Below are 12,389 nucleotides of genomic sequence, written 5' to 3' on the forward strand. Positions count from 1 at the left end.
CACGCAGCAGACCATTGAGGGGCTTTTTGGCTGAAGAACACCTAGGTGGCAGGCTGTTTGCGACTCGAGGGAAGGAACCCACGCAGGTTACAATCTACTGGTGACAGATCAAAGGACTTTCACCTGGCTGCATTCTATGGAGACTGTCTGAACAGGTACTGGGTATTGGAACCAGGATGCGAGAGAATGCTGAGGTTTGGGGGGGGGGAGGGGAGGATATGCTCCTGAGGTTTCTTGGGTGCTGAAGGTTTATTGATTGTGTTTAGATTTGGATCTCTGGTTGCAGATGAATTGAATAGGAGTCTGTGTGGCTGCAGAGGCTGATGGGCACTGGAGGCAAATCCACGGGCACTTAGTGTCTCTGAAGGGACTCTTTTGCTTCTCCTTCTTCAATTGTTAGGGGTGCTGGGAAATTTCTGCTGATGGTGAATATTTGTCTTCCTTACAGCAGACTAATGCAATTTTATGGAACATTACAATTGTTTTATTACATGACAAAAGATTCTTGAATCTTAAGACTCTTTACTGCATTAACAGATTCCTGAATGATGACCTGGTGTGGGTGTGGGTGTGGGTGTGGGTGTGGGTGTGGGTGTGGGTGTGGGTGTGGGTGTGGGTGTGGGTGTGGGTGTGGGTGTGTGTTTTTAAAAAAAAAAAAAAAAATGCTGCCTTGGCTCTGGACTAACACTGCACTCTGTTTTACTTGCTGTACTATGAATGAGTTGATTAGCTGGATTGCTTGCAAAGCAAACTTTCTCTCTGCACCTCTGTACATCTACCAATAAACTTGAACTTCATTGTAGGTCTTGTAGAGATATTTGAATTATTTTGGAATAGATTAAGACATTTATTTTTAATTGCTCCCCCTTGAACAAACACAAATATAATTGTTATAGTCATTCGGAAATCTGCAATTTAAAAAAAATTGCAGAAAATGTTGAAAGCAGTTGGCAGAGCAGGCATTGTCATGACCTGTTGAATGTTTCCAGCATTTTCAATTATTTCATTGTGACAAATAAAACTTAAAAATAGTTTTAAAAAGTTGGTTTTTGCCTAAAAATCTTTAGTAGGGAAAAAATTATTTCTGTTACCAGCTGAAATCTGACGCTCTGTTTAGACTGCCAGATGATTATATACTCACCGTCTGCCTGATTTAGCAGTGAATGTCACCAGCTACCAGAACTTGTCAAAACATTTGCTTCGTCGGACACTTTTTGGAGCAGACGTTGCATGTGGCCTTTGCTTCCTGTGAGTGGCCTTTTCCCTAGCACTGCACTGTAGCTCCATGCCAGATGCATTTTTTTCTTTCACTGCCACTTGGATACTATACTTTGACCTAACTATTTCCCCCCTCACTGATGATGCTTGACAGGCTGAGTCTTTCCAGCATTTTTGATTTTATTTCCGAATCTAACATACACAATTTTATTTGTTCATTATCTTAACCTATCATTTGTAAGTGTTTTACCTAGTTTCTAGTGTGGTAATTTCCATTTCAGTGGCATGGGCTTTTTTAAAAAAAAATGTTCACTAGTCTTTAATTTCTGCCTACTTTTGGCTTGCTAAACCTGAGGTTCTGAAATTGAGTTGTTCATTTTTGACTGTGGGAGCCCTCTGCCAGTTTGCCTCAGTTGCTGCTTCTTTACACAAGTCTAGATTGGCTCTGGTTCAGTGGTAATACTTTACCTAAGCCAGTAAGTTGAGACTTCAAATTCAACACTAAACTTGATCCAAGCTTGCTTTTCAATTTCAGCCTGAAGATGTCCGAGGTACTCTTTATATTTGGATGGAATTCTAGGATTGCTCTTTTTTGGGTGGAAAGAAACTTTTCCATCAGGCCCTAGAATAAAAAGGAACTTTAAAAAAAAAATTGAAGGAACACTTATTTTGGAGTGTTGACAAGAAGCCTTGCAGCACAAATGGCAGTGGAAATGTGTTCCTTTCGAACACAAGAGGCTGGTAAATATTGAAATTGATAATCATTGGATAAAAATGCTGAATATTTGCCCATATGCTGCCTGTTTTGGACAGTATGAGCTATAAAGAGGGGTTGTGTGATAGCTTGGGTAGCTTTCCTGGAGAGTCATTTGCTGAGGGGAGACTAGATGGAAGTTTCACTTTTTAAAAATCGAGTGGCATAGATGGGTAGATAGTCAGGATTTTTTGTTTTGAAGATAAAAATGTCAAACATTTGTTACAAGATCAAACCAGCAACCACAAAGAAGGCATATCACACAGGGGTAAAGATGAACAATTACTTTATTAACAAACAATTCACCTTCAAACTTTAATTAAAAATCCCCCCTTTTGTAACAATGCCCACTTGGTTACTATGCAAGTCTTTATAACAGTGTAAAACTAATAAATTCCCCAACCTAAATAAAACATATGTAATTAAAGTCTAAGTTATATTTACAACCAGCCCACAGAAAAACTTAGACACAAAACAAACAAGACTCACAAAACTTCCATCTCAACTGAAGCAAAGATCATAACAAAATTCAGTTTGTTTGGTCAACTGAAGCCAAAAGAGAGAGAGAGAGAGAGAGAGAGAGCAGATATGACGGTATAGGACAGTAGCATTTAAGAGGCTTCTAGATAGAAAGCAGCAGAGAGTTAGTTTAGTTTGGCACAGACTTGGTGGGCCAAAGGGCCTGTTCCTGATCTGGTCTGTGCATCCCTATGGTCAAATTTAACAGTACGACTTATGTAAGTGGACAAGAATAGTTGTATATTTTCTTCTAACATGGGTGGCCTAGTAGTTAGCACAACTTTTGCATCACCAGCAATTGGAACTAGGATTTGAAACCCACACTGTCTATAAGGAGTTTGTTCGTTCTCTGTGTCTGGGGTTTTTCCACCATCTGAAATGTACTGGGGGTGTAAGTAAATTGGCCGGCATGGGCTTGAAAGGGGGAACTGGCCTTTTATCGTGCTGTATGTATGCCTAAATTTAAATGGGAAGTAAGGTGGCAAATTGGATCCAAAATATCTCTTTTAATATTTTGTTTTGATTTTTTACAACCGCAAAGTAATTTCAACAATCAATACAATCTTTTTCAACATTCATGAAACTTAGTCTGTGTTTTGTTTTCCCCCCCCCCCCCACTCCCTTGCCCCGAAACACAGCCATACCAAATACAAGTGGGGTTCAGAGCCCCCACCAAAGACAAGAAAACCCCAACCTATTTAACTAAATAACCCAAATAAGAAATAAAAGAAAAAAAAACTAAAAGGAAAAACAAAACTAAAATAAAACAAACTAAAGAAGGGCTAAAAAGAAAACACACATGTCACCTGTGTCATGTTCCATTTCCTTAACTTCAATCCTTTCCCTACTAAGACAGTTTTTTATAATATCCATATTTCACAGGGAGGGGGAGCTAGTCAATCTACTTGCCCATGTATTTCAGATATGGCTGCTACACTTTAACATGTGTGTCATGTTTCCCTCTTAGATTGCAAGAGATTTTCTCCAGGGGAATGCAATTCTGCATTTCCATATTCCATTGTGTGATATTTAATTGAGAGTTGGACTTTCACATAACCATTATACACTTCCTGGCTACTGCCAAGGTGACCGTCACAAACTGAATTTGATATGTAGACAGTCTAAAACTCACATTTCCTATATCTCTCAAAAGGTGCAACTCCAGTTCTTGTGGAAAATCCATTTTTGTATTTTCAAAACGTCCCCCAGTTTTTCCCAGAAGGGTTTCACCTTTGTACGTAACGTAAATGTTCAAAACTCCACACCAAAAGCACACTTCTGAAATTTCAGGGTTTGGTTTATGTAATTTTTGTATTGTGACGTACAGCTAGCTGGGTGCAAAAAGTTGTATTGCACCAACCTTTATCTGGCATTTAATGACCCCAGTCACACTATTCCGGCACCACTCTTTATTGATTGTTGTGCCCAAGTCTGACTCCCGTCTCTCCCTTGGCCTGGCTTTGGGCCCTTACTTTGGAATACATTCAAGAAATAAATTTGCACACATTGCTAGACCTAGGCAGGGTCATTAGAAGGTTCTAATTTTTCCATTAAAAAGATCTTATTTGCAGATAGCAAAATAATGTTCTATTAGAGAGACCATATTTGTTTCTCAGCTGCTCAAATGACATGAGTTGCCTTTGTTTGTAACAGTCCTCGATGCACCTGATCCCCTTCTGGCACCAGGTGCCCAGGATCTTATTATGCAGAGTCAAGGGTTTCAACTTGTTCTGGTCAAAGGCATTTTAGGAAATATCCCCACCTTCCATCCAATATATTGATTTTTTTGACATATAACCATATAACCATTTATGGAGCGGAAACAGGCCATGTTGGCCTTTCGAGTCCACACCGGTTCACTGATTTTGTGCACCCTCTTCAGGCATTGGTCCCGGTAGATCTTCATTCAATAACGATGGGTGAATTCAATGCAGGTGGAATCAGACGTAAAAATGTTTGTAAAACGTGCAGTTCAATACTTCTGGGCACATTCAATACAGGGTCAACTAGTCTGAGAAATGTTTGTGTTAAACCATAATGTTCTGTTACGTAGCACAGACTTCCTTCCTTCAAACATAGATGGGAGAGGGAACTTTCCTGGACCTAACACACCAATGTCATCATGAAGAAAGCAAGCCAACGCCTCAACCTCCCCAGAAGTCCGCTGAGGTTCAGTCTTGAAGGTGAACTTTACTTAATCAAGGTTGCTTAATCTTCCATATACAGAATGACATAATTGAATCTAATGAGTCAAAAAAAAATTAGGAATAAAAATTGGTATAGTCTGAAAGAGATAAGATTTTAGGTAAAATATTCATTTTGTTAGTTAATCTTGGAGTGATCTGAAGTAACATTATCATCCTTCATTTTAATTTTTGTAAGTTGCCATCTTGCTTCAAATCCTCTCAACTAATTAGCTAACAATTTATCAGATTTATTACCATGGATATAGATCAGTCTCTTATACTTCAAAAGTTAGTGTTAAATTGGATGTGTTGAGAGCAAATTTAGCTTGAAGTTTCACTCACTTTTTATATAATTCTGGATTTCTAACTTGAGTGTATTGATTATTTTTTTTTAAATTTGATTAACTAATTCAAAACATTCTTTATTAGCCCTTCTTTCCATATTCACAGTATAAGAGATAATTTACCCCTAAGGTAGGCTTCAATGCATCCCTGACAATCAGGCTGGAGGTTTCTGTAAAAGTATTTGTACTGCACGGATGGCAGTCTCTTCAATCTGAGGCGCCTGCAAGTTCACACCTGAAGAATCTGCTTTAATATGGGTTATCTGCTTTCTTTGAAATTAATTTAGTGTCCCATTTGTATGTAAATTCTCTTGCCATCTTTTCACCTCTTGCATCTAGATCAATTTGTCACTAAGAGGGGGAGGCCCCTCCCCCTCAGAGTGAGGTGATAGATCCTTGTCTGGGCTGCCTAATAATTTTTAAAAATCTGATAATTTTAACCCCCCCCCCCGCCCAAAATTGTGATCCCGCATCAACTTTTCCATGGAGGTTGTACCCACCTTATGATTCCACAGGAACCTTCTGAAATATTCGCCAAGCATCTTAACAAAAACCTGTGGCAATGATATGGGTAATGACTGAAAACGTTTCTGGAGTCTTGGTATCACCTTTGTTCTGACACAGTCAACTCTGCCCACCAGTGTAATGGGCAGAGTCCTCAATCTATCAAGGTCCTCCTCAATCTTCCGGAGCACAGGAAGATAATTAAGTTTGGATATAGTTAAATCTTTATCTATTTTTACGCCCAAATACTTGATGCTTTCCTGTGGCCATTTGAATTGACCCATGTTAATATTGGCTATAATCTCCATTTATCAAAGGCATAATTTCACTTTTATCTATATTTACCTTGTACCCTGAGACTTTCCCATTATCTTCCATTGTGGTCTTCAGCCTGGCCAACGATTTCCAAACCCCCGCCCCCCCCCCCCACATTGTCTGTTAAATACATCAACACATCATGAGCAAAAAGATGGATTAGTAGCGGCAGCTACCCTGCTGCTGAAAGAACACACAACCAGACGGGTTGAGCTCAGTGAGAAGAACTGATTTATTGTAGGCTGCTGGGCTGGACTTGTACTCCCAGCCTGGACCTGGCTGAGAATTGCAATGGGAGCGCTGACATCACCTGGGCGTCACGTGGTCCTCCAGTGGGGGCTTCTGAGCCCTGTGCTGAGAAGAAGGGGGAACCCCCGATGGCGCCATTTTGGCGGGCCGCCCTGCCACGTGGATTAGAAGCGGAGCCGGTTCACCTGCATAGTGGTGTGCCGCCACAGATTTTTTTTGTGTGTGTGTATGTGTTCAACCTGGCCCGTTGTGAACCCCTTTATGTCTGGATCCTGCCGAATGGTTTCTGCCAGCGACTCAATTGCAAGTATGGAGACAGAGGACAGCCCTGCCTACTGTACCTACTCAATGGAAGCACTGGAGATATTTTCTCATTTGTAACAATTTTTGATTGGGGTTTGTAGTCTAGTGTCTTCACCCAATTAATAAATGTTTAATCCAATCCAAATTTCTCCAGTACCTTGAACAATTGGATCCAAAATTGACTTAGTTGTAGGAAGCAGAGGGAAATGGTTGAAGATTATTTTTATGTTTGGAAACTTCGGACTAATGGTGTATTACAGAGATCAGTGCTTGCACCATTGCTGTTTGTATATACAAATGAGGATGTCATTTGTAAGTTTACAGCCACACAAAATTGATGAGAGTAAGAATAGTCGAAGGATATGGGTGATATAGATCATTTGCTGATATGGGCCCTTATGAAGTGCAAGGTGATACATTTTGGGAGGACAAATAACTGTGGGCAGTATTGTGAAACAAGGGAATTTTGACATTCAAGTCAAAGATCCCTAAAAGTGGCAGCTGAGATGGGTAAGTGGTAAAGCAACATATGGGACAGGGAACAGAACTGCTGGAATTGTAAGTAAACAATAAGCTGGAATGACTCAGGAGGTCAGGCCACATCCATGGCATGAAATGAACAGTCAATGTTTTGGATAGGGACCTTTTTTTTCTGCCTACTTGCCTTTGTCAGCCAAAACAGGCTATAAAAGTGGACAAATTATTGTAAAGCTTTATCAGTGAGGTCACAGTTGGAATACTGACCACACACTGTACCTTGAACTGTACCTATATGATGGCATTGGATAGGGTGCAGAGAAGATTTATCAGGATGTCGCCTAAATAATGTGTTTCAACTGTATGGAGAGCCTGGATAGGATGTGCTTGCCTTCCTTGGAATGAGTGAAGGGTATTATGAAATTGCTCTCAGAATGGATTGACCAGTTGTTTTTATTTTTTGGATTTTTGTTTAAGCAAAAACTTTTTATTTCCTTACTCAATGTAACTGTCAATATATGGAAATGTTGAATTAATTTGAAAGTACTTGATTGTTATAGTCAAGGACAATACTTTCTCATGTTTTCTGTATGTTCTATGTTTTTGTGGAAAATTAATAAAAAGATTAAAAAAGAAGGAAAAGACAGGGTAGATAATAAGAAAATTCTCCCCTCTCTCCCGTGATTTTGGTGATCAACACCAGAGAGCTTTGGTTTGTATAATAGATTTCAAAGAGATTTAAGGAACCTTTTTCATCTGGTGTGTAGTAGAGGTAATCTCACAACATTTGAGATCATTCTAGATATATTGCCAAGGTATAGAAAGCTAGGGTCAAAATGTTGGTAAATGGGATTAATATAGATGGGTACTTGATGGTGGGCTGAAGAGTCTGTTTCTGCACTGTATGATTGGCAGAAGAAGGCCGTTTTAACCCACTGAATCGATGCTGATTCACAAATAATCATATACCCCACTATACTCTTCACATTTCCATCAAAACATAATGGCATTTGACTCAATAGCACTCCAGTCCAATTAACAATGGCCAATGCACATTTTGGGAAATAGTTAAAAAATGAAGTACAGGGGTTGCATTATAGGGGATTTGTGCAAACTCCACATGCATACAGGATTGAACCTGGGTTGCTAAATCTGTATATGCTATTCTTGTTTGTTCTTCAGGTTAACTTTGAAGATCCCATTGCCCAAATTTGGTAAAGTTTTCTCTAGAAATCTCCCATGATTTCATGTCTTGTTGTTCCTTTGCTATTTGCTTCACCAAGTTTATATTACTGCAGTGACTATATTTTAAAAAGTTAATTTATTATCAAATGCTTTAGGAAATTAAGGTTGTGAATGATGCAAGCCCAATACTTTAACATACAGCAAGCTTTTCAAACAGAACAAGACTTGATGCTATAATTTTTCTAAATGTAGACACCACTATCGTTTTTACATGATAGAGGAATTGGGGGATATGGGGAGAAGGCAGGTAGGTGGAGTTAGGTCATAAATTTAGATCAGCCATGATCGTATTGAATGGCGGAGCAGGCTCGATGGGCCATTTTTGGCCTACTCCTGTTCCTACTTCCAATGTTACTAGACATGAGGCACGGAACAGGCCATTTTGGCTCATGAACCCGTGCCGCCCAATTAACCTATATCCTGGTACATTTCAAACAGTGGGAGGAAACGAGAGCACCCAGGGAAAACACATGCAGACACGGGGATAATGTACCAACTCCCTACAGTGTATTAACTCCTTATAATGTATTACTCAAAATGCAGAGGGACTTTAACACCAAGGAAATTGGATAACCATTTCGAGAAAGAATGTTTGTCATTTCATTTTTTTTTCAGGTTCTCTAATACAAAGTCTGGTTAGTCACCATAACTGCAATAATGCCATGTATTGTGTTGACTTGAATTAACATTCCATGCAGATATGGTCCTCCTCAACTTGATCTGCCACTCCTTTGTTATAGAGCTGAACTTTTCAGAAATATGAAGAAAGTTAACTTTCTGCATCATTTGAAGCCCTCCTATGAATTTGGGCAATGGGTGAGGGCAAAGTGAGTGGGAAAAGGGAATTAAAAACAGTTGAAAGTATCCCGAATCTGGTATGAAAATGAAACAAAAAACAATCTGCTGGAGGAACTTAGCATGCTACTTGACCAACTGAATCCCTGCAGCAGACATTTGCTCCAAATTTCAACTTTTGTATATTCTTGTCTTAACTGTAGTTCTGAAACTATAGTTAACCATTGAATCGCAGAGCACTGAAATAGGCCCTTTGGACCAACTTGTCCATGGTGCCAACCTGAGCTTGTACCATTTGCCTGCATTTGACCCATATCCCCCGAAAGCTTTCTCATCCATTCATCTTTTAAATCTTTCCCCTCTCACCTTCTAGTTTTAATCTCCCGTACACTTGGAAAAAGACTGTCTGTTTACCTTCTCTATGCCTTTCATGATATTGTAAAGCTTTTTAAGGTCATCACTCTGCCTCCTTTACTCCAGAGAAAACATTGTCTTTCCTGTCTCTCCTTGTAGCTCAAGCCTTCCAGTCTTGCAACATCCTTGAATCTTTACTGCACTTTCTCAGCTTAAATGAAGAGGCCATACCTTGGACCTCTAGGTTTCCCCATGGCCCTGTCATCCACTGTGCTTGTCCTGCCTTGGTTTAACTTCCCAAAATACATCACTTCCCGCTTGTCAGAGTTAAATTTCATCTGCATGCCTTATAGTGTACTGTATTGTAGTCCTAATGTACTCCAGACAGCTACTTAACTCTGCAGATTGCTAAGTTCTGGAATGTGTTTTCTTTAAATTATAAACTATCCTGGAAGAGGCCATTGGGAAAATAAAAGAATCGGATCTTTAATTCAAGACCACTTCCAAAGCAGGCTTTTTCAAAATGTATGTTTTGGGATCTAAGACCCTGAGTCCCAGGATGAGGTCCTGAAACACCATGTCAGCATTAAAATTTTGAACATGTTCCTTTAAAACATCTCTTTCAGGATATAAACTTGACTAGAAAAACATAAGCAAGTATACAGTGGCTGAGTTGCAAAGTTGGCACAAGTAATGAACTCTTTCTGGAGCATGTCTACAAGTTCTGCTCGGAAGGTAATAGAAAATTATTTATTCTCTTGAATATGTTTAAGATTTCATTTCTCTTTGAAAGCTATCAAAGAAATTGAATAATTGGAAAATACAAGATATTTTTAATGGGGATGCAAAACTGCAAATACTGGAATATGGAGCAAGAAATAATGAGCTGCAGAATATTTTTGGTAGTTAAACTATTATACCTACATCTTAAATGACTAAGGATTTTTCCACTTTAAACAATTTTCACATAATAGATGTTAATATTTTTCCAAACTGTTGAGAGTACAAATTTGAAGTTGTGATCATTACCTGATAATATAGTAGCAGCATATTAGGCTGTTTAGTTGAGCAAGTGCTTGCCCAGTCTAATTCTAACTTGCATCTTCTGATCTGTGATCCACCTTTGGAACTATGTTTCATTTTGGTGGAAGTATTTTCTTTCTCACCTAATCTTTTCACAAATTTTTAAATCCATGATTCCTTTTCCTGACACCCTGCCCCCAGACACTCTGTCCAGTGCAAATACCCTTTTCCTGCAATGTGGTCATCTAGAATGGCTTAATGAGCATTATATGCATTTCTAGCATATCCTTCCTGCCTTTGTTAACCAAAATACACACATAAAGGAAGGCATCCTGCCAGCCTTTTAACCATGATATCCACCTGTCCTGCAACCTTCTAAGAATCTGTGGGCATAACTCCTAAGTGTCCTTCTGCACCACTATATCCTGCCATTTGTTGCATATTTTCTTGGTGTTGCACATTTCCACCCCCCCCCCCCCCCATGCATCCAAAAAAAACAACTAATTTCTTGGGACAAAATTCCATTTTCCTCTTTCTACATAACATCTTGAGGCTGAGCTTTTCTGTTTGCTGTCAACTAGTTAACCAGTTTTTTTTTGTATCATTGGAAAAACTACCTTCTTGTTCCACTAATATTTGAGTATAAATCATTAAACAGAAAGAGTAAGGGCAGAGTACTGAGCCTTGTGTAATCCCATCAGTCACAACCTTGCAATCATGAAAAGCACAGCAATGATTACCCCACTGCTACCTGCCCCCAAACCAATTTTGAATCATTTGCCACTCTACATACTATATTCATTTCACCTTTTGATTCTCCTAGTGTGTGGGACCTTTTATTTAAAAAAAAAACTTTCTGAAATCTGTGCAACATTATTTTAAACACTTGATATTGTGGAACATGTTGAAATTTAAAATATCTTGTTAATGACCTTTTATTGGACAGAAATCTGACAGTGAAGAAAGAAGTATATCTGGTGAACAGAAGACAAGTCCTCCACGTTCTTCAGGAGCCAAGAAACAGTTACCCTCTATTCCAAAAAATGCTGTTCCTGTAACTAAACCTATTTCTCCTATCACATCTACACAATCAACAAACGGAACACATGCCTCATATGGACCATTCTACCTTGAATATTCTCTCCTTGCTGAATTGTAAGTAATATCTTTATTTTCAATGCATTCTTAATACAAAAAGTGATGCAAAAATTCACTGATATTGATATTGTACTAAAATGCAGCCGAGTTCTGTTCATTGAATTTTGTTGGCGACAACATTCTCATTGTATTATTCTCTATAACGTTTTTGTGGAATCCATAATGTTTTCTCGTTTAAAAGGAAAATATCAACATTGATTGAAACATGCAGATCTAGTGTCTGTTTATACCTCAACTGGAAGTTTTTAAGAAATATTCTTTAATTTGTTCTTGTTAATCTGAAATCTTCACTTGATAATTCTGATATTTATATTTTACAGTACTTTAGTTGTAAAACAAAAGCTGCCTGGTGTCTACATACAACCTTCATATGGATCTGCATTAAGTAAGTTAAACTGGCTTTTCCACTTTAATCTTTTTTGACTTTTCTGCACCCTCTCCCACTGAAAAATAATTGTTTTCTCTCCCTCAGTGTGGTTTGGCGTGATTTTCATTAGACATGGATTATACCAGGATGCTGTTTTTAAATTTACCATTTACATCCCTGATAACTATCCAGACGGAGAATGTCCTGTAAGTGATGTTCAAACTTTATTCCTTTTTCAGTCTATTTATACGTGCACTGATCAGTGGGAAAAAAAAATTGCCCTTTTCTTTTTATTTGAATGGGATAAACTAAAACTTTACATTTAGTTTGCAAAGTTTCTTTGAATTCATCGCCATTTAGTTCTTTGCTACCAGAAATAGGAATGAATTATGAACTTGTCTGTGTACCAGCCTTCCAAACTGCAGATTAAATATGCTTCTTTATTCTCTCCTTTTTGTGTTGCCCTTGTGACTGATTTTGGTGGCAGATCTTTTGATCTGAGAACTGGCAAATTATTCTGGATAATCTAGCCATGTTATTCTTGAAATGCTACATATCCTGAAACTTGTAAATCTGAT

At 38.6% G+C, this 12,389-nt stretch overlaps 1 protein-coding gene across 5 annotated transcripts in view; it reads left to right on the plus strand.

Moving 5' to 3' along the window:
- The window catches only part of aktip (akt interacting protein), a 43,839-nt gene that overhangs the window by 25,497 nt on the left and 5,953 nt on the right, over positions 1–12,389 (plus strand). For 3 of the 5 annotated variants that reach the window (XM_069901598.1, XM_069901596.1, XM_069901599.1), the window contains 4 exons: positions 9,890–9,998; positions 11,233–11,441; positions 11,765–11,829; positions 11,917–12,017. In XM_069901598.1, coding sequence (XP_069757699.1) covers positions 9,957–9,998; positions 11,233–11,441; positions 11,765–11,829; positions 11,917–12,017 — 417 coding nt within the window. In that variant the 5' untranslated portion in view covers positions 9,890–9,956. Of the gene's footprint in view, positions 1–4,544; positions 4,675–9,889; positions 9,999–11,232; positions 11,442–11,764; positions 11,830–11,916; positions 12,018–12,389 lie in introns of all 5 variants that reach the window. The other 2 variants (XM_069901595.1, XM_069901597.1) reach the window with 2 other exon arrangements.

Source organism: Narcine bancroftii, chromosome 10 (assembly GCF_036971445.1).
Source record: "Narcine bancroftii isolate sNarBan1 chromosome 10, sNarBan1.hap1, whole genome shotgun sequence".
NCBI classification, from domain to species: domain Eukaryota; kingdom Metazoa; phylum Chordata; class Chondrichthyes; order Torpediniformes; family Narcinidae; genus Narcine; species Narcine bancroftii.